Source organism: Rhyacophila brunnea, unplaced genomic scaffold, assembly GCF_057557595.1.
Source record: "Rhyacophila brunnea isolate RB1 unplaced genomic scaffold, BYU_Rbru_1.0 scaffold_1, whole genome shotgun sequence".
Lineage (NCBI taxonomy): Eukaryota > Metazoa > Arthropoda > Insecta > Trichoptera > Rhyacophilidae > Rhyacophila > Rhyacophila brunnea.
This window is the reverse complement of record NW_028232751.1, coordinates 43,222,311-43,242,598: the sequence shown is the minus strand read 5'-3', so window position 1 is coordinate 43,242,598 and position 20,288 is coordinate 43,222,311. Positions and strand designations below refer to the sequence as shown.

The 20,288-nt window shown below is 33.4% G+C and overlaps 2 protein-coding genes across 3 annotated transcripts in view; one reads left to right on the top strand and one right to left on the bottom strand.

Moving 5' to 3' along the window:
* The window catches only part of LOC147079807 (homeobox protein caupolican-like), a 263,779-nt gene that overhangs the window by 8,421 nt on the left and 235,070 nt on the right, over positions 1–20,288 (top strand). The gene's annotated exons all lie outside the window — the stretch shown is intronic.
* Positions 4,191–7,398, bottom strand: LOC147079808 (uncharacterized). Of its 2 annotated transcripts, XM_085944385.1 has the most exons (3): positions 7,190–7,398; positions 6,942–7,070; positions 4,191–6,798 (listed from the first exon to the last, which is right to left on the bottom strand). In XM_085944385.1, exons 1-3 carry the CDS (start codon positions 7,257–7,259, stop codon positions 4,859–4,861), a joined length of 2,139 nt encoding a protein of 712 aa, XP_085800511.1. In that variant the 5' UTR covers positions 7,260–7,398; the 3' UTR covers positions 4,191–4,858. The 2 variants fall into 2 exon arrangements, with proteins under 2 accessions (XP_085800511.1, XP_085800501.1); XM_085944375.1 differs by having other exon boundaries at positions 6,942–7,294.

Sequence of the window (20,288 nt, the reverse complement as noted above, 5' to 3'; positions counted from 1 at the left end):
CATTGTCGTTTCGTTACCAGGGTACATTTTTATTTTTCACTCTTCATCCATTTTATAGGTAGGTACCTACGTCAGTGTTAATAAAAGTTGAAAATATGTACAATTTAGCTTACGGGAAGCTAGGCGGGAACCGCGTCAATTTGCATGGCCGATTATATCAAGATTCATGAATTGAAGAATGAAAACCTAACATAAGCTAATCGAACCTAACAAATAATCCAGTATCGTCTATTTTTAAATTTTGTTGGCAGAACCAATATTTTTTTATATTATTATCTCCCTTCATGTAGTTAATAAATAGCTATAACTTTTCAAGATACATTTTAACGCTGGTTTTCCACTAAAATTTTCATAAAACTAACAAATTTGAGTTCAAAATTCCATGATTATTAATTTTTGGATGTTCGATGACATTTCAGTTGTTTCGAATATACGTACATAGGTGTTTGTTAAATAATTGTTTACAACAATGCACCTATACGTATTCACAATCACTGCTGAACTTTTAATTACCTTTTAATTTATTTTTCGACCATGTCCGATCCTAATAGGATCATATGGGCCTCCACAGAGTAGAGGTTTGTATTAAGAGATTTTGTTTTTTACGAGAAATGGATGTTAGCCACTTGCTCAACCTATTAGGTCCATACCCTGACTCACACACAAATTGAAAAACAATATGTGTACTTGCCAGACCCAGGATTCGAACCTGGGACCCACGGCGTGATAGTCCAACGCTTAAGCCGCGCGGCCACCGTGGGTGTATAGTATTACCACATTTAAATAACACGTTAATTATATCTAATGGCGAAGTACTCCAAACGTGCCAGTCGCGGTGTTAGAACTAAATGAGTTAAACAATACAATAGTTGAACCGATATTATTGAACAGAATCTTTCTCTTTGCCGATTTGCGAACTATTTTTGCATTTATTTATCCCTGTACGCAAAAGCAGACTAATTTAGAATTATAAAGAATTATATTAAAGATTCATGGATTGATTCACAGCTTTATCTGAAAAATACTGTACCTACTGATAAGAATATTAACTATCATGATGACATTACAAAACGAAACTTGTGTGTTGACAATGTTTCATCACAAATATCGTGCAATAATAATAAATTACGATTCGGAGTAGGCAGTTATAATAGCAGTATTAATATACTTTTATATTATATTAAATACTTCGATTTTACAGCTAATGAAATGAGTTACCCCATTAAATTATTGTTTTTATCCATTTCGAAATAATGCAGCAACTATGAAATAATTACTAAATAAATAAGAACTTATAATAAAATATTTTTGGGCGCCTATGAAACATTTTTAATAGCGATGGCACGCCACTGTACGGGCACCATCATATCACCAATACACCAAGATGTCTCCGCTATTTTACAGATAATGGCTGCAGAAAATGTTGACCGGTATAAATTAAGTTGTTAATGATCACCCATCTTTCAAACCGAAGCGATTTTTAAACAACAAAAAGACACATGTTTGGTTAACATTAACTTGAAAACTAAAAAAATAGGATCAAATTCATTGACATTTGTGTAAAACCATCTTTGAGTAATGAATTATGTGTTTCACGTGTTGTTACAGAAAAAATATTGAAAACGTTTCTATAAGGATCTCAGGCATAGACTATAGATCTCAGGCATATAATATTAGGTTTAAATTATTATGGATTGACATTGCAGTAGGTTGAATTAAGGATAATCTAGAATTTAGTCATTCTACAATCTACAGTATTAACAGACAATATTTAGAAAAATTGACACGTGAATATCACCCAAAGATGGTATTACCTAAATAATATTATAAAGTCTGGTAAAAGTCGGTTATGGGAAGCCAGCGGCAAACACGTAATTTTGAAAATAGCCGATATACTGGATTATTTGTTTGTTTGGGTTAGTTTAAGTTAGGTTAGGTTTTCATTCTTGGAATTCATGAATTTTGCCAAAATTGGCTATGGCTTCCCTATAACCGACATTTACCGAAAGTCTTACCTACGTGTTATGTGGCTACCACCATAGATTTAATATAATTGCTACCACCAAATATAATAATTTTCCTCTGCAAAAAGCAGTTAGATACAAGTTACAATACAAAGTTTAGTTTTTTAACTTAAAAGATATCAAAGAAATCACCATTAGGTGTACACTTTTGAACTTTACAATAATTAGGTAAGTATATTATGCAATTAAACTAATTTGTGTAAGTACCTAATTTATTAGTCCTGAATCCAATTAAGTATATTAGATTTTAAATATTTCCATTTTTTATGTTCGTTAGTAGGTAATAACATGTAACGTAGTATTTTTGTAGTGCATCTAATTGATATCTTGAATGTGCCTTATTGGGTTACCAGTGACGGGATTATGGACGTGGAAGCCCGACGCACTGAATGATTTTGTGGTCCCCCACGATAAAAAATAAAATATAATCCAAAAACAACCTACTTAGTAGTTACAATAATTATCAATGTTTGCATATCTTCGCTAGAACCACAATAATTATTAATGAAGATGGCAATGTTAATCCATAATAATATGAATGGTTTTTTTTAAATAGAAAAGTAGGCACTTCTGTATCTTTTTGGGTGGTTATGTTTTCGGTAATACTGTACTTATTCCTACACAATTTGTAGAAAATACGCATCTTTTTAGGATGTTGGTATCATAATTTGTATGTCTGGTTTGAACTGTTGAATCGATTTGATGCATCAAAGAAAATCGTCAGTGTGGGTGGCAGCTAATTTAATACGGCCTTCTAACATCTATAGTTTTCCTAATCATAGGTAATCTAACCGTAGCGTAGTTAACATACAAAATTAGAAAACATCTCAGAATTTATCTTATTTATGATGCCCGGCGGGACTTGAACCGTGTCCACTGGATTCGCGCCAATGTGCTTTACCAATTAAGTCACGGGCGTCCTACATAATAACGACAAAATTAACTAGTAGTTTTTGGTTTAAATCAAGGTATCAATTACCTAACCGACGCCAGGATCAATCCAAATTTTAGTTTTATCGTACCTACTTGCACTTGCTAATAATTTATACTTATACGATTTTTTTTATTCAACGAACAATTCACATGATTTGAGAATGTAACATTTTTTTTATATTACATAAACATAAATAAAACAACATACATAAAAGCGCCTGTACATGTGCATGAATTTACTTGCACCAATAATATGTAGGTATTTTAAACTATCACGATAATAACTGTTCACACGTAAAAGTGCTGACTGTTTCGCTAATCTCATTTTTCAAGAGTAAGCAAGACGTGATGTTGTCATTTTATAGTACTATTTCAAGGCTCGAAATTGATCGGAGTGCACCGGAGCACCGTTCCGGAGCTGAATAGGCCATATATAAAAAAACACACTTATTTAAAAAAAAAATATACATAAAATTAGATAACCAGGTTAAAGTTTTCGTAAAATTGTCGAGCGCTATGGTTCGTAAAATTTCCATTTCAAGCGCTGTAACTATTTGACAGGCCGTGAAAATTAGTGAACCTCAAAATGAGTCTGCGCGGTGTAGTTCATTCGTTTTCCAGCAGGTTCGCTACTATCGTTCTACTGCACAGGCACAGATATTGCATGGTCTAATTGTCGCGTGGAAATTCATGCATGCAATCTTGCAATTTGCACGATAATAGGTAGGTACGTGTTTACACATGCGTTTTTTTTTTTGTTTTGGCCAATAATACGTAGGTACTGTCAGCAGTAAATCCATGCACGTGTAAACGTGGTATAATGTTATATTATCAAATATATAACCTTGTTAGTTTAAATTACACTTTACAATTTACATGATATAATATTGTACACCCACGGTGGCCACACGGCTTAAGCGTTGGACTATAACGCAGTGGGTCCCAGGTTCGAATCCTGGGTCTGGCAAGTACACATATCGTTTTTCAATTTGTGTTTGTCGGGTATGGAGGTTAAGCAAGTGGCTGATATCCATTTCTCGTAAAAAACAAAATCTGTTAATACAAACCTCTACTCTGTGGAAGCCCATATGATCCTATTAGGATCGAATATCGTCGCCGTAGATGTCAAGGGAGCCAGTCCACAAAATCATAATGCTGAGAAATCGGCGCGCAAAGATTTTGTGTGACAAAAAAAGGAACAGTTTTTGTTGTAACTTTTTTATTTTTAAAGATAGAATTGTGAAACTTTGAACGTAGATACTTTGTGATATTATCTTTTTATTATTTTGAATGAATAACTAAAAAAAATTGTATTTTAAAAGTAATGTGTGTTATATCTCTTGACCACTGAATATTGACATGTACAGTTGGCATACTTGTGCGGTAGTCAAAAGAGTTAGGCCTCTTATGCCTGTTGAACACTGAGAATTTGTGGACAAAGCACTAACATTTTGTGGATATACTCTAAAGAAAAGTCTATTATTGACCTTTTATGGTGCCCACCTTAACCTAGAATCTACCTGATTTCATTCAGTATGTGAACATAGTCGTCTCTAAACAAAAAGTTAGCTTTTCAAAAATATAATTACATTGTTGTTTTAATTTAATCAAACGCTTTTTTTGTAGTACTTATTCCATTTTTAATCAATAAATTAGGACCGGTTTCATCCGCCTCAGAGGGACATTTTCAACTTGTTCATTTCAGTTGAAAATGTCCCTATGAGGCGGACGAAACCGGTCCTAATTTATTGATTAAAAGTGGAATAAGTACTACAAAAAAATTGCGTTTTATTAAATTAAAACAACAATACAATGCAGTTACACCATGAATTGACAGTTAACAAAATAAAAGAAAAAAATATATAATTACAATTAAGTTACAATAAAACTAGACACACATTTTAATCATCTCCATCGCTCTCTGAGCTGCTGTTTTTCTGAGTTGGACGATCTTCAGGCTCCAAATTTTTATAGAAGTCGTGATAGGTTGACGGAATGCTACCTTTTTGGCATAGTTTTGACAGATCTTTTAGTTTACCTTGGTCAATTCTAGGTTTGGAACTGTACAGCCTTGGTACTTCTAGGGTAGGTACGTTTCGATGCCGTCTTCGCTGGATTTGTAGTGACTCAAAGTTATTCTGGCTCAATTGGTATTTATAAAAGATAGTCGTGGGTTCACCTTTGCGATATTGGAACCACTTTACCTTTAGCCACTTCATTTTGTCTCCATTTTCCGACAGAGTTTTATTGGTCATCACTTGACTGCAATATTTCTTGTAATCGAAGAAGTCGGAATATTCCATTTCCACAACCTTATGGTAGGGGTTACTAGTTTTCGCGGTACGGGCGACCATATACCATCCTTCTGGTGTGAATACGTCCACTTTCCTTCCTCGGGCCTCTATTGTGGAGTGCACAGAATCGCACTCCATTTCGGAGTGCCCTGATTCCATAAATTTTTGGTTTATTGTGTTGATGGGCAGCTGTTCCACGGCACGTAATAACATTGTAGATACAACTGAGTTGCGATTTTGACCTGAAGCTGTATCCGAATACAGAGTTACTTCTTTTTTGGGGCCTACTGAAACCAAGAGCTTCCACAGGCACGTGGCGACCTCCGAAGCACCCTTTGTACCTGCACCTTCATGCCACATGTAGTTCGTCGCTTGTCTAGTAGCCAGGTCATACACTGTGAAATTGTAGGTTTTCAGCTTTTTGGTATAATACAACTGTCCTACTTGCAAACTTGGAGTCAACAATATTTTTTCCAGATCCATGGTAAAGCAACTAATTGTTGGATCACACATAGCTTGGGCCTTGTCGATTTTTTTGTGTTCTCTCGCTTCCTCTTTTCGAGTCAAGTGCAGTTTGTATTCCTCCTCGTCTTTTGCCTTCTCTTCGTCTGACTTGTTCTTGTACTGAGTACAAAAGTCACACTGATCCTTTTTAGGAGTGTGAAAGCCGTAGTTAAATTCTGTGACAAAGATCGATTTGTAGAAGCCGTGCTTTTCTGGTTCAACATTATGCTCCTTGCAATACTCTACATAGTCCATGTAGATACGAGTCTCGCTCAAACCAGAAGGCAAGTATTTTCTCTTACTGCTGCTCCGGCAGTAATGGGAAGCAACTACGGGCAACGATTTGATGTGGTCCCTGATTATGTTCCTCACTTCCTCTGGTTTTTTGTTGGGCGGTTCTTTGTGACCTCTCCGATCTATATCAGTGACACCTGAAGGAGTCAACTTTTTCATTGCATTTTCAACTTTTTTGCTCGAGATGTCATATGTCGCCAAAAAGAACTGTTTGCACACTTGGGCTCTCAATTCATTACACATCACAGAGTATTGCAAGGTATACTCTCGTTTGGTGCAGTCTCCATGGTACCTTCGTTTCACTGGGATACGATTTATACTGTTACCAATGAAGGCCCATCTTGCTCTTTCGGAATCCAGACTCAGATAGTCGGCCAACATTTGCTCCCGCTGTGATTTTCCTATTTTGGATGTGCATTTATAATGGCACTTACAGTTAACTTCTCTTATCGCCCTTGCTCGAATTTTTTTTCCGGATCTGCTTTGATATTCGCTGCCTGCCATTCTCAATATCTTTTGTGAATTCCGCTTCCACATTTTTGGGTTTCGCTTGCGTTTCCTACTTAAATCATCTGTAGTCTGATCTGTAGAAGTGGGGATGGATGATACAGGATTGTTACTATGGTTGCTCTCGGTTATTTCAGAAGTATAAGTTCCTGAAACATTAATGTTGTGTTGATAATATGCAGGTTCCTGCTGGCATGACTCATTTGAATCTAGTAGTGTTGGTGCCAGGTTGACGTTCCAATCTGTAAAACAAAACAAAGTAGTTTATTTCTTTGAAACTACCAAGGTAAATATTAATAATTTGTTATTAGCAAATGACTCTCTGATGGTCACAGGTTTTAATCAAACCAACAATTATTGATAACCAACAAATTAAAATATTGACCTCCCACGTGTGTGCTTGGAGAGACATTTTGGAGCTCTGTATATATGGCTGGACCAGCAATCTTGTCCGGAGCTTGCATATTCAGCTCGAGGTCTGCACATCCAGCTTGTACGGCATTCCCGTGAGAGTCTGTAAAAGAAATAAAACTAATACAGCTTGCGCACACATTACTCATTGCTGTCAAAGCAGCCTGAATCAACATTTTTAACTAGTAAGTGTTTTTAGCTCAATATTTCATCGACACTTACCTTTACGGGTATGTTGATTAGTAGAATTTAAAACGGCTGCAACCATTAGTCTCCCACGTGAATAGTTCATTATTTAGCACCTTTTCTCACTGAATCACAACTGAATACAACAATCACACTAAATACACTGAATAAAAATGCTTACAGTCGCAAACCCAAAGAAAAAAGATCACCAAATAAACCAACCGCAATGTTAGTATGAATAATATGACACGATACAGGTGCTGGCGTGAATAACCCGACTCGCTAAACTCAGTTTTCTCTGTTTCTTATGCTGAGTTAGAGCAAGACAACACTATAAATCTTTGTCGAATGTGAGCCGAGGCGTGCGTACCGGGCCACAGATTGAGCGGGAAGTCCCAGTGGTCAACAGCGTTAAGTCACATAATCATGTGAAATTATTCGGAAGTCAAAAGACTTATGCGGCTTGTCGTCATTGACTACTTTAATGTATGTGTGCTAGGTCTATTGGCAATTTACAAAATACTCATACATAGGGCTTTTTGTGGCTCAAATCCATTGACCACGGCATCTTTGATGGTTTTAAAATGCTTTTGTGTACTTAACTCATTTTCGCCAAATGTGTGGCTTGACTCCCTTGACATATACGGCGACGATATATGTATATAAATAATAATCCAATAAAAGTATCACTCCGCTATCACTATTTCACGAGTGATAGAAACTAAAAACGTCACAGAAACTGAATAATTCAGCGTAAATACATTCAATTGCATATCAATTACAATATGATGTGCAGACACAATAATGGTTCCACAAAAACTGATTTTAGATTGCGAAAAATAGTTAAAAACGTGGAGGAAAATTGAAATATTGTGTTTATTTGTACCTGGTCATTTATTAAACGCATACTCGGCCGAATGCATCAATCAACGAATGTATTAGCAATGTCAAATAACTTCAAATTGGCGTCAGACTGATTGAGTGCCGAGTGCATTGATTTATGACTAATAGCAGAATCCTGGTATGTATCTAATAATAAAATTGTTAAAATTAATAATAGATCGACAAAAAGTAAAAGAGGTTTCCAAAATCTACCAAGATGACCAAGATAGTTTACTATGGAAAGGTGTACTTATACTTATGTACACAGTTAGTAGACAAGTCCGTTTTATTAACTTACACATTATGAATATTATTATTGACATGTTTTATTTGTTTAAAAACATATTTTTTTATATCATTTCAAAAATATTATTGAGTTCTTACCGTCTTGAAAACATATTTGAACTATACTTTTTTTCTTTCGACCATATTCAATTTTTGTAAGTAACATTATTAGTTTTTTTTTTACAGTGTTGCCTAATTTAAAATGTCCGGCCTCCGATCCTGTTTATACTATCAATAGCGAGGGGTGGACGTAGGCTGTAAAGATTCGACATAAATCTACCTCCACCCTTCGCCACTGTTTAATATTGTCCATGCGGGGGGGAAATACAGGATGCCAACCACATCCTATGGGAGTGTCTGAGTATGTGCTCCGAACGAGAGGAAATGCTCAGGTCGGTCCAACCAGCTGTTGGACCCATCGGCCCGTCCGACCTGGTTGCTACTAAGGCCAATTATCTTGCTTTCAAAAAATTTGCGGCGTCTTACTACGGGCGTGAAGATCTCTTCACATAAATTTTGCTGTCTGTATGATTAGCTTCGTTCTTTAATTTAAAAAACAAGTAGGTTCATTTTCTTTTTAGTAATTTCCATGTGCTTTTTCTCTCCCTGGCACTTTGCATTAGAGTAAACTCAGTAAACTCAGTCAGAGCTCACTTTGAGCGTAGCAATCTAAGTCATCTTCTCATCTTGGCATCTTCTCCCAGGACACTCCCAGGCCAATTCTTAGATGCTTCACATCACCAATTGACGGGTCCCGTGATACTCTCGATTAAGACCGAGGGTGGTACGGGGCGGGTTTGGTGGAGGGACTTTAACTTCAATGTTTAATATTATATTTGTCGAAATAAGATACTTATAGATAAAATATAACATTTAATTAGTATTTAGTATTTCTAATGAAAGTTACTTTTTTAGAAATTCATTTTCACCACTTTACTCACAGAATAAGCAGAACAATTAATTTAATTATTCCTATTTATAATATGGTTTCATTTCTAGTCGAAGGCATTGATAATGACGAAGGCGCCCAACTGAATAATTTTATGACTTATCTGAACTGTGTCGAGGCCCCTTTTTAAATTATAAAAAACGGTTGCTTTTTCTGCGTCGAAGAAAATCACCGCTGCTTCTAATGGATAGATGTTGAACCGCATTTCAACCGCATCACCCTTGATCAAAATAATGGTTTAGATTGGTATTCGCATACGACTATACTTGATCCCAACAAGCGTTTCGCAAATCAGTGGACTTTTAACAACTGGTTCGCGCGTGTTGGTTGAATGCCACCATTGTCTTCGTGTTTGTCTTATTAGCTGTGTATCAGGAAGATAAAGCAGCTGAAATTAGCATAAACAGTTAATTCGAACTGTAGTTTTAAAATTCGAATTTTAATTTTCGAAAATGACTGTTGTACGAACTTTGACAAACAATAATCGTCACGAAGCACGATATGTTGTGCTCGCAGCGAGGACGTCACGTTGTCGTCATTCGCGCAACAGGGCTGTCACATTTTTACAATTTGCTGAGTAGGTACCTCCAAACCAAAATTTTTCACAATTGATTACATATAAAATTTTATTATTTTATTTATTTAGAAAATTTTCCTATGGGATGTTCTTAAGCCATGAAATGAGGCGTCGCCCTCTACTACACTTACGGTTGATATTTCCTTGAATGACGTACAACACAGTACGTTTATCCTCTCATAATATGCCTCGCACTGTAATTTTCTGGTTTTTATATCACGCAGAACTTTTCGGCTCATTCCCATTCGATTGAGAACTTCAACATTTTTGTCACCCGAAGGAATTTTGAGGATCCGGATGTCACGAAGAGTTGAGGCTTTCGAGATGTGGCAGTATAGACATATCCTGGAAATGAATAATGTTTTTGGATACAGATATTTAAAAAAAATCTTTTATTTATCAAATTTAATAATAATAATTATAGGTACTTAAATCTGTTTATCAAGAGTATGTATCGATGCATTAAGCCAGAAACTTTTATACTGCGATATATAGGTAGGCATATTTTTCTAGAAATTGCCTACCTGCAATCATAATCTCATAATTTTAATCACCTTTTATCAACGTATATCAATGTTCATAGTAGTTTAATAATAATAATACCAATTTGAATTTCAGAGTTGGAATTCCAATATTGTTAAAATGTGTATTTTTTTTAAATCAATCAAAGTCAAGTCTAAAATTATACAGAATATTTATAGCAGTGAAGAAAGGTGGAGGTAGGCTATGGAGATCCGACATAAATAGTGCACACTACATTTGTCAGTTATACTTATTTGTTTTCGTCGAATTAATAATACAAATTGCAGATGATGTTGAATAGATTTTAAACTTAAACCATGTCTAGATAAAAATTATACTAGTAGAGGTAGACTATAATATGGAGATCCGACAAAAATAATGAATACTTTGTCAGTCATACTTGTTTGCTTTAATTGAATTAAGCATGCAAATTGCAGATGGTGCTGGTTAGTTTTTTAAAATTTAATTAAGCCCTGTCTCAACCAAACCCTAGTAGATAAAAACAGTATGGTACAAGTCAGTTATGCGGGAAACACATTTTGAAAATAACCGATATACTGGATTATTTGTTAGGTTGGGTTAGTTTAGGTTAGGTTATGTTAGGTTAGGTGAGGTTTTCAATATTGAAATTCATGAATTTTGACAAAATTGGCTATGAAAATAAGCGCGGTTCACGACTGGCTTCCCCATAACCGACTTGTACCAAAATTATTCTTATATCTATGAAATATTTAAAATTTTAGTAGCAGATTTGGCCAATGCAAGGTTTAATTGAATTTAAAAAACTACCCAGCAAGAACTGCAATTTGTATTATTCATTCAATGAATATGTCTGATAAAGTTTAGTGTGCACTATTCATGTCGGATCTACACAGCCTACCTCTACTCTTCGCCACTGATGAATAGACACATTTTAATATACTATACCTCAGTTAGACTACATGGACAATATTACTATTATGTTGCTTACCATACCTTCAAGTCAATTAGGTGAAAAGTCATCGGTTCGATTGGCATCCCTGTCTTGAGATGTCGACGGTGTCGGCACGCCGCGCGCACCTGCGCTCACGATTGCACGACACCGGCCAACTAAATTTTAAAACCCATTCAAATTAATTTCAGTGTACGTACAATACGCACGCGGAATATAATGAGAAACTTTTAGTAATAGTAGGGGCCCATGTGATCATTCTTAAGTAGGTACTAAATGACTAAATGCATGATACAGGGGTGGAAGTTAGAAACTTAAATAAGCAGTGTTGGTAAATTTAATAATATGATGCTATGTCGATATTAATGCAAGATGTCATATTATTAACTATGACTAAGGCTATCGTAAGATCGCACCCTTAGTGATTTAAAGTAATGATATGGTGTTATAGCCTCGCAATTTGTAATTTGTAATAAGAATTATAATGAATTTCTGGAAATGCATTTGAAACAGAATTGATTTATCATACATAGTTTCAGACTTCTTTCTAATGATTGTCGTTTGAGAATTATTTCATACGTAATATCAATGTATGACACCCACGGCGGCCGCGCGGCTTAAGCGTTGGCCTATATAGCGGTGGGTCCCAGGTTCGAATCTTGGGTCTGGAAAGTACACATATTGTTTTTCAATTTGTGCGTGTCAGGGTATGGACCTAATAGGTTGAGCAAATGGCTGACATCCATTTCTCGTAAAAAAACAAAATCCGTCAATACAAACCTCCACTCTGTGGTGGCCCATATGATCCTATCAGGATCGGACATGGTCGAAAAAAAAATATCAATGTTTGTTGATCAGTAGTAATATCGTATTATCGTCTAATTTTCCGTGAGTATACCTAACAAGTGTGCTCTTTTTCTTTGATCTCCACAGCCTACCTCTTTCCAAAAGTCACCTTTCGTCACTGTTATCATGGTGCCTCAAAATCACCTTGTGCCTCGGGTCTCCAAATATCTTAAACCACCACTGCACCTCATGACTCCTGAATAATATTATGGTAATCATAATCGTTTCCGCAAATCTTCTTAAAACAATATACAGTGACTTGTTGGTGTTTTACATTTGATGCTCTTGTATGTGGGTATGTCCTGATCCCAGAAGCTTTTCAGATAGAGCGCCTACGTAGCATCCTATGAGATAATCAGGCACTATTACGTAGAAAAATTAACAGTATAGCCATGTAGTAGGTATATAGAGTAATTACCTTGTATATAGAATAGACGTGGCTATTAAAATACAATAAAACAATTTATAATAACTATGAAAGAGACCCGATGACGTAGAAGTTCATTATGGGGGCGGTCCGGAACTTTAAATAAAACAAAAATAACATGACAATTTTATTCAGGTGTCTGTCTAATAAAATACATGTACCTACCCCTATTGGTGGCGAAATAAACTTACTTATGCTTTCCCAGGAGGAGTTTAAGCGGTACACCAGGCACAACAGCCTTTCAAGTTTCATTGTGACCTGTTTATATGACTAGTTTTGTGATTTTTATTTTTAGTCTATTTTTATTTTTTTACAATCTCTAAGGAAGTACATTATTATATAAATCATAGTGACGGAATATAAAGTCGGTACATTGGTATCTATCTAGTCTTATTAAAAATAATTACAAGATCAAAATAACTTTTTATTTACTTACAACGTTTTTAAATTCTGTTGAATCATATAAACTTGACTAGCTTAAGGGATCAAAAAAATTTGTACTTGACATGTCATATTGATTTCCATAGTAACGCACGTATATATTAATAATTTAGTTGCTAGGACCCCAGACCCCTAGCAACCAATAATGGTGTCGAAATAACTTTTCATACAAAACAGAATTAACTGAAAATGAATTCAATTCTACTTAAAGATGGCTAAAGTATTTGGCATCGTTTTCTGATATATTCTAAAAGTTACAAATGTCTAGCTAGTCGGGAAGTTAGTTAAAAATCGATTTCAAGATTTGTACCGGACAAAGAAGAATACGAGCTAAGAAAAACGTTGTAATAAAAATAATAATTTTCCAAAAATTAAATCTAATACTGGGGGCGGTCCGAATCCCATGTGCGTGTTTGCATACGACGTTTCATAATAATATTCTATCATAATGTTAAAGTAAAATTAATAGTCATCAATCACTAATCAGTAGGTAACATTGCGTTGTGTTTTAATTTTGTAATAGAGATCAATCACCTGCCCGAATAAAATGTTTTTATCTATTTCCTTTTAAGTCTTTTATCATATCTCCTCTCGAGATTATTATCTCTCCGGCATTGACTATTAAATACATTTCCTATGAAATAAAACCCCCATAAACAATTCCAACATATTCTGATTTCGGGCCATTAATAAAAAAGGACTTGTTTTCCAAAGAATGGCCATTAATGTTTGATTCTTCTCAGCGGTACAAAGCAGATATTTTGATTTATCTAGTCAACATAAGGCGATGAAATGATCTCCCGCTAAAGGTGCGCCACGTAATAATGACTCATATAAAAATTCCAAAGCTTTTTTTTTTTTTAAACTTTTATATCTATCGAAAAAATCGGATCATTACGATCGAAATACATCCGGATATCCTAAGTCTAGTCTAGTCTAGTTATCGACTGAAAATATTATTTGAGAAACACGTCACCAGTCAGTTTGTATACACCAGTGGCGAAGAGTGGAGGTAGGCTGTTAAGATACGCCATGTATATTGCACATTAAACTTTGTTTATCATACGTTTTTGTTTTTATTGTACTAAGACTGCAATAATTTACAGATGGTGTTGGTTAGTTTTCAAAAATCAATTATTACACCCTGCCTAAACGTGAAACGAAACCATAATAGTTTTGGTGTACTTTGGGCGATAGACGAAATTGTTAATACTTTTTCATTCACACTTATATTTTATTTTCGTTGGATTAAAAATACAATATAGACATATTATTGGTTCATTTTTTTTAATATCTACATTATGCACTGCCTAAACAAAATTATAATAGATATAAAAATATTATTCTATCTATAAAATATCCAAATTTATGTATGATTTAATTGTATAATTTTAAATATTTTATTTTCGGACGATTATTTTTTGACTATTATCTATTATGATTTGATTTTCTCAGGGTGTAATTGAATTTTAAAAACTGACCATCACCATGTGATTTTCAATGAAAACACATACGTAGATATGACTGACAAAGTTTAGTGCGCAATATTTATGGCGGATCTTAACAGCCTACCTCCGTCCTTCGCCACTGGTATACACTACTGAATGAAAGCCTCTTCGGCTTATTCCACATCTCTTTTTCTATTTCCTTCTTGCCCAGCGGCTACGTTTGTATCCGCTACATGTCTTAGAAGAACCACTTCTTATTAATTATTATATTAGTTTTACTTCTGTAATTTGTATCATAATTACACAAGAATAATTTCAATACCAACATATAATTTTTCTATAAGTACCTACTTATGCTCGGAAAAAATAATCAAGCTGATGAACAATTGTAGCATCGTAAAAAAAACTCGTGACTCCGTCCGTATGATGTACGGAAATAAAAAGTAAACAGATATTTTACAAAATATATAAATATACCGATATGTTTTTTGTTTTTTTTTTCATATTGATTGAGCTATAAATATCAGTTTGATCTTAGCGCGTGGATTTCTACCCACGCAATACCTCACTACTCCACCGCTTATCTTCAGAATCGTCAGGAATTGAGATTTCGTGATGAACCTCCACTAAATTGGTACCTACCTGAAGTTGGTTTACCCGCGCTAATTTTCATAGCCGATTTTGTCAAAATTCATAAAGTCAAGAAGAAAGAAGAAAACCTAACAAATAATTCAGTATATCAAAATTTGTTTGCCGCTGGCTTCCCGTAAACCGACAAGAACCCTTTATACTTAGATAATAACTTATTATAATGTAGTTATTATTATAATATTATAAGACTGCATTGATTAATAACAAATACAAATGATCTGATATAAGGTCGATCACAATACAAATTGTCGGAATGACACATATAAAAAGTATTTCCGTTCTGTTACAAAGAATACACGGGCGATAAAATGGGTCGAGTGGGAAAGAAAAATAAAATAAAATAAATAAATAAAAAAAAGAAATAAGAAATGGGCAATCGTCCTCAGCCGAAAACAAACAAATAATGGATAGGTAGGTGAGAAAAGGAAGTCATAACGACAGGGTTTGTTGGAAACAAAATTAATTGGCTGTAGATGCCAGAGGCAACAAAAAGAATATTGTAATTAATTATAGACCTTGTTTGTGGATTGATGCCAATTCAATATTATTAAATTGGTACCAGCTACCGTCAAAACGGTCAATTTTTTGTCTGCGTGTTTTTTTTTTATTCAATTCTTGAAATTTGTAAATATGAGACATATCATTGTTTTATACCTGGACTCTGGAGCTTTTATATTTATGACTAATTTATTCAGCATAACATCACTCTTGCAAATTACTCATATTAGAAAGCTTTTGTTGGTCAATATGTAAACTTTTTTGTTTTAATACTACCCAGACCCAACCATTACATTTTCGCGAGATATGATATCTTATTTAATTTTAAAAATATATACAAGTTTCTTTGTTGGTATATGTATAAAACTATTTAAGTACCTACTTGAAATGATTTTAAAATGAATGATAAGTAGGTACCTATGTATTAGTACCAAATTTATAATAATGTATAACACCTCTAATGTTAGGTACGTAAGCATTCAAAATAAAATATGTATTATAGATAAACTATTTAGATATCTAAGGGTGGAGGTAGGCTGTTAAGATTTGATATAAATAGTGCAACCTAAATTTTGTCACTCATACGCGGGTATTTGTTTTCTTTGAAATCGCAAATAGTGTTGGTAAGTTAATTAAACCCTACGTATTTTTTAATCTATTATGGTATTACCTAAAGGTAGAGCTAATGAATTAAAAAAAATAACATACGTCCGGTACCTATTCTTATTTCAATGAAAACAGATAAAAATGACTGAAAAAGTGTGCACTATTTTTGTTGGATCGCATAGGTACAGCATAACTAAACTATTACGGCTTGGTTTAGGCAGGGTTTAATTGAATTTTAAAAACTAACCAGAACCATCTTGTTCCTCTCTCAAATTGTGTTCTTAGTTCAGTGAGAACAAAATACAAAATAATTATGACTGAAAAAGTTTAGTGTGCACTTTTTATTTAGAATCTTAACAGCCTACTACTCGCCACTGCTACTACATCACTATTTATAATATAATATTTTAGTGTGTAACAGTACCTATTTTGAAAAAAAATCTATATTTATTATTATACAATATTCTGTCGAGGGTGGTAGTAAGCGAGGGTCGTTTTAACAAACAATGTTTTGGAATGTTTAGTTAGCTCGATAGGTATCTGAAAAGTGTTTGTAGGAAGTGACAAATAATAGGTAGATAGGTAAGTATATGACAAAACAATTCTTATTTAAAATTGCTCTCCTGTAAAGTTGCAAATTTTTCTTACACGGTTTTGGTTCTTTCACTTTGACTTTAAATATCGTAGGAAGATATTTATAAGCTGTTTCGTGATACGAACCCATCTTCGAAACGGTATACGATAACTGTTTCTAAATATCGTAAAATTAACTAAAGTTTAACCAATAAGTTATTTATTTATTTAAAATCTTACAAAGTTATTGTAACAATGTTAGATATGTTTCAATTTAAAACATATTATTGGTAGGTATCTAAGCTATATTAAATTAAACAAATCGTTATTATAATGAAACACATTAGGCACCTCAATAATGTGGCTAATATACTTAGGTACTAGTACCTATATAGAATATAATTGAAATATAATACAGATTACATTGAAATTCTCTCCTTTGTTCAAAAATTTCTTTCCCAATAGACTCATTCAATAGGAACAAGGTTTTTTGTAGAATTATTTATTTATTTATGGATATTTTTATATTTCTTTTTGAAACGAGAAAGAATTCCCTAATGAGCCTATTACATCCGGGAAGATACAATCTTTTTGTCTTTTAATATTATCATATTTTTGGCAAATTCTGAAGGTTGTGGCATTTTGGTAAATTTTTGATTGTCTTGCTTAAAATAATTCAAAACAATACAGAAATTTAAGCGTTGGTATTTTTTGATTTTCGTTAATCTATTCTACCTTATTATTAAAAGCACATACACATCACACTGTACTTCTGTGGTTAATCTTAAGTTCTGTGGTCTAAGACTAAACCCTAGTACAGATCAATGTGCACAATATTATGCCAGAAAACAATGGTTTGGTTTAATCAGTTTAATGGTTTTTAAACTTTTGCCGCTACAAAAATATGGTTTTTTAGTAACTTGGAGGCCTGAGGTGTGAGACCCCTACAATACAAAATAGAATAATTCTAATTACAATTAAATTAGTAAAATTATCAATATGTATCTCTTTCCTAGATAAGTAAAAATAATTATTATTGAAGATGACAGTGATACACAATAATATAAGTAAGTGGCTGATTTTTTGTGTACTTACAAATACCTATCTATATGTTTGTATAGTAAAGTTATGTTATAAGAATATTTATTTTGATGCTAGTCGCAGGGATTTTGGTCTGTTGGTACCTAATAATATTATTTTGATACTGAATTTGTAAGTAATACTTACATATATTTTTTTAATGTAATACATAGGTACGTATATGACTAGCATGAACTATTTTAAGACCCCCTTTTAAATCTTCTGACGAATCGATTGCGCCATTTGCGTTAAAGAAAATCGCCGTTGTACGTGAAAAATCATTTTTAAGCTCAACGTTCATGTCAACACGTCCAAACCAATGAATGACCGAATGCCAAGAGGAGTGGAAACAACCAGTTATAAGGTTGTTCGAAAGAAAAATCAAGAATATTCCATTTCCCTTAATATCTTGTTTTTTTCCGTTTCTAGAACCGGAACAAATTAGTGGCGATATCAAGGCTTCGTGTATAATATATACCTACGAAGATGTTTTCTTCATATATGTATACTTATATAAATATTAAACAAAAATTCAAAAAACAATTCACAAGAAATCATACAATTTACAACTACTTGGTTAATAACAATTAATTGAAAACATCAAACGCAACGCCGACAGATTTTAGTTACCGTGTATTGCCCAATAATTAGATAATACCTACCTGTTTATTTTAGATGTTAGTGCACTTATTGTAAATTTAAGGTAGGTACTACCTAATCGGCTGATAAATAGATTAGAAGTCAAGTAGGCATCTAAAACCTGTAAACCGATAATTTGAAATAAACTTAATAACAGTTTTTATAAAAAAGGGATATCCGAAACCATCAGCATAATATTTTAATATTAAATGAATTGTTGATCCATTTTCGTTTTAACACCTCATGGCCCATCGGATTGTGTAACATATCTAGGCCAAATTAAATAATTTATTAATATTTAAAGTAACTTTTGGGAATAGCTAATATTTCTTATTTAAAATAACCTCATAAAATTAATAACATTTACTTGACAAATAGTCATACTTTTGGCAAAAATTAGTTAATACTTTGGACGCGGAAGACGCACACGGTGCGTAATGACCAGGCGGCCGATCGATGTAATTAACGTGCATTTTAAAGGGGGCAATTAAAATCCCATTATCTATTCAGCAGCGAAAGCGTTAAGGGTAGGAAATTGTTTGCTATATAATTTTATTATACAATACTATACATTTACGAAAAAGTTAATATAATACACTTTTCTCCATTTTATAAATAGCTTTTAGCAATAGTATTTCGTGGCCGAAATCTTACCCATAATTTAATGGGTTACAATAATTGAATATCACGTTTAAGTATATTATTCCAACATTTTATTAGTTAAGATAGAATTAAACAAAAATTTGAGAATTTTTAAATTTAAAACTTTGAAGATATAATAATAATCAGACATGTAGTTCAGGGTATTTGTTATAAGAGGGTATATTATTATTAAATAATTAGGTATTGATAAAGTATGCGATATAGCCAATAGCTATTATACTATACCACATATAAAATGTCGTTTTTTTTGTCGTTTCTAGATTGAAGAGGCTAGGTGTGGAGGTATATAAATATTGCACACTGAACGTTGTCCGTCATACTTATTTATTTTCATAGAACTTAGAATACAATTTGCAGATGGAGAAGGTTAGTTTTTAAAATTCAATTAAACCTTGCCTAACCAAACCGTAATAGTTTAGGTATGCTATATTGCAGATCCGACAAAAATTGTACACACTTTTCCAGTCATACTTATTTGTCTTCGTTGAATTAAGAATACATATTACAGATGGTGATGGTTATTTTTTTTTTAATTCAATTAAACTTTCCCTAAACCAAACCATAATCGATAAAAAAATATTCTTCTATCTATTATCTACTATGGCTTGGACTAGACAGGGTTTAATTGAATTTTGAAAACTAACAAACACTATCTACACTTTGTAGTCTTAGTGCAATGAAAACAAATACGTTTGACTGTGACTGTTTAGTGTGCAGTATTTATATCGGATCATGAGAGCCTACCTCTGCCCTACGCAACTGCCAAATTGTAATAATAAAAGAATGTTCGTAATTGAGGTTTAATTATGAGTAATATTATTATGATTATGATATGATTGTAATATTATTATAGTATTGAATTCGAAACCACACCCAACAATATTTATATATACGTTGATATATGGTGATGATACGAGGGTGGGTCAATAATTCCTTAGAAAAAAGCATTAAAACAGTTTTTATTTTTGTATTTTTTTTTTATTTCTCAACATAATCTCCTTGGAGCTCAATACACTTGGTTAGACGTTTCTCAATATTTTTTAAACCGTCAGAAAAATAAGTTTTCGGAAGGTCCTCAAAATAAGCATTTGTCCGATCGATGACTTCTTCATTTGAA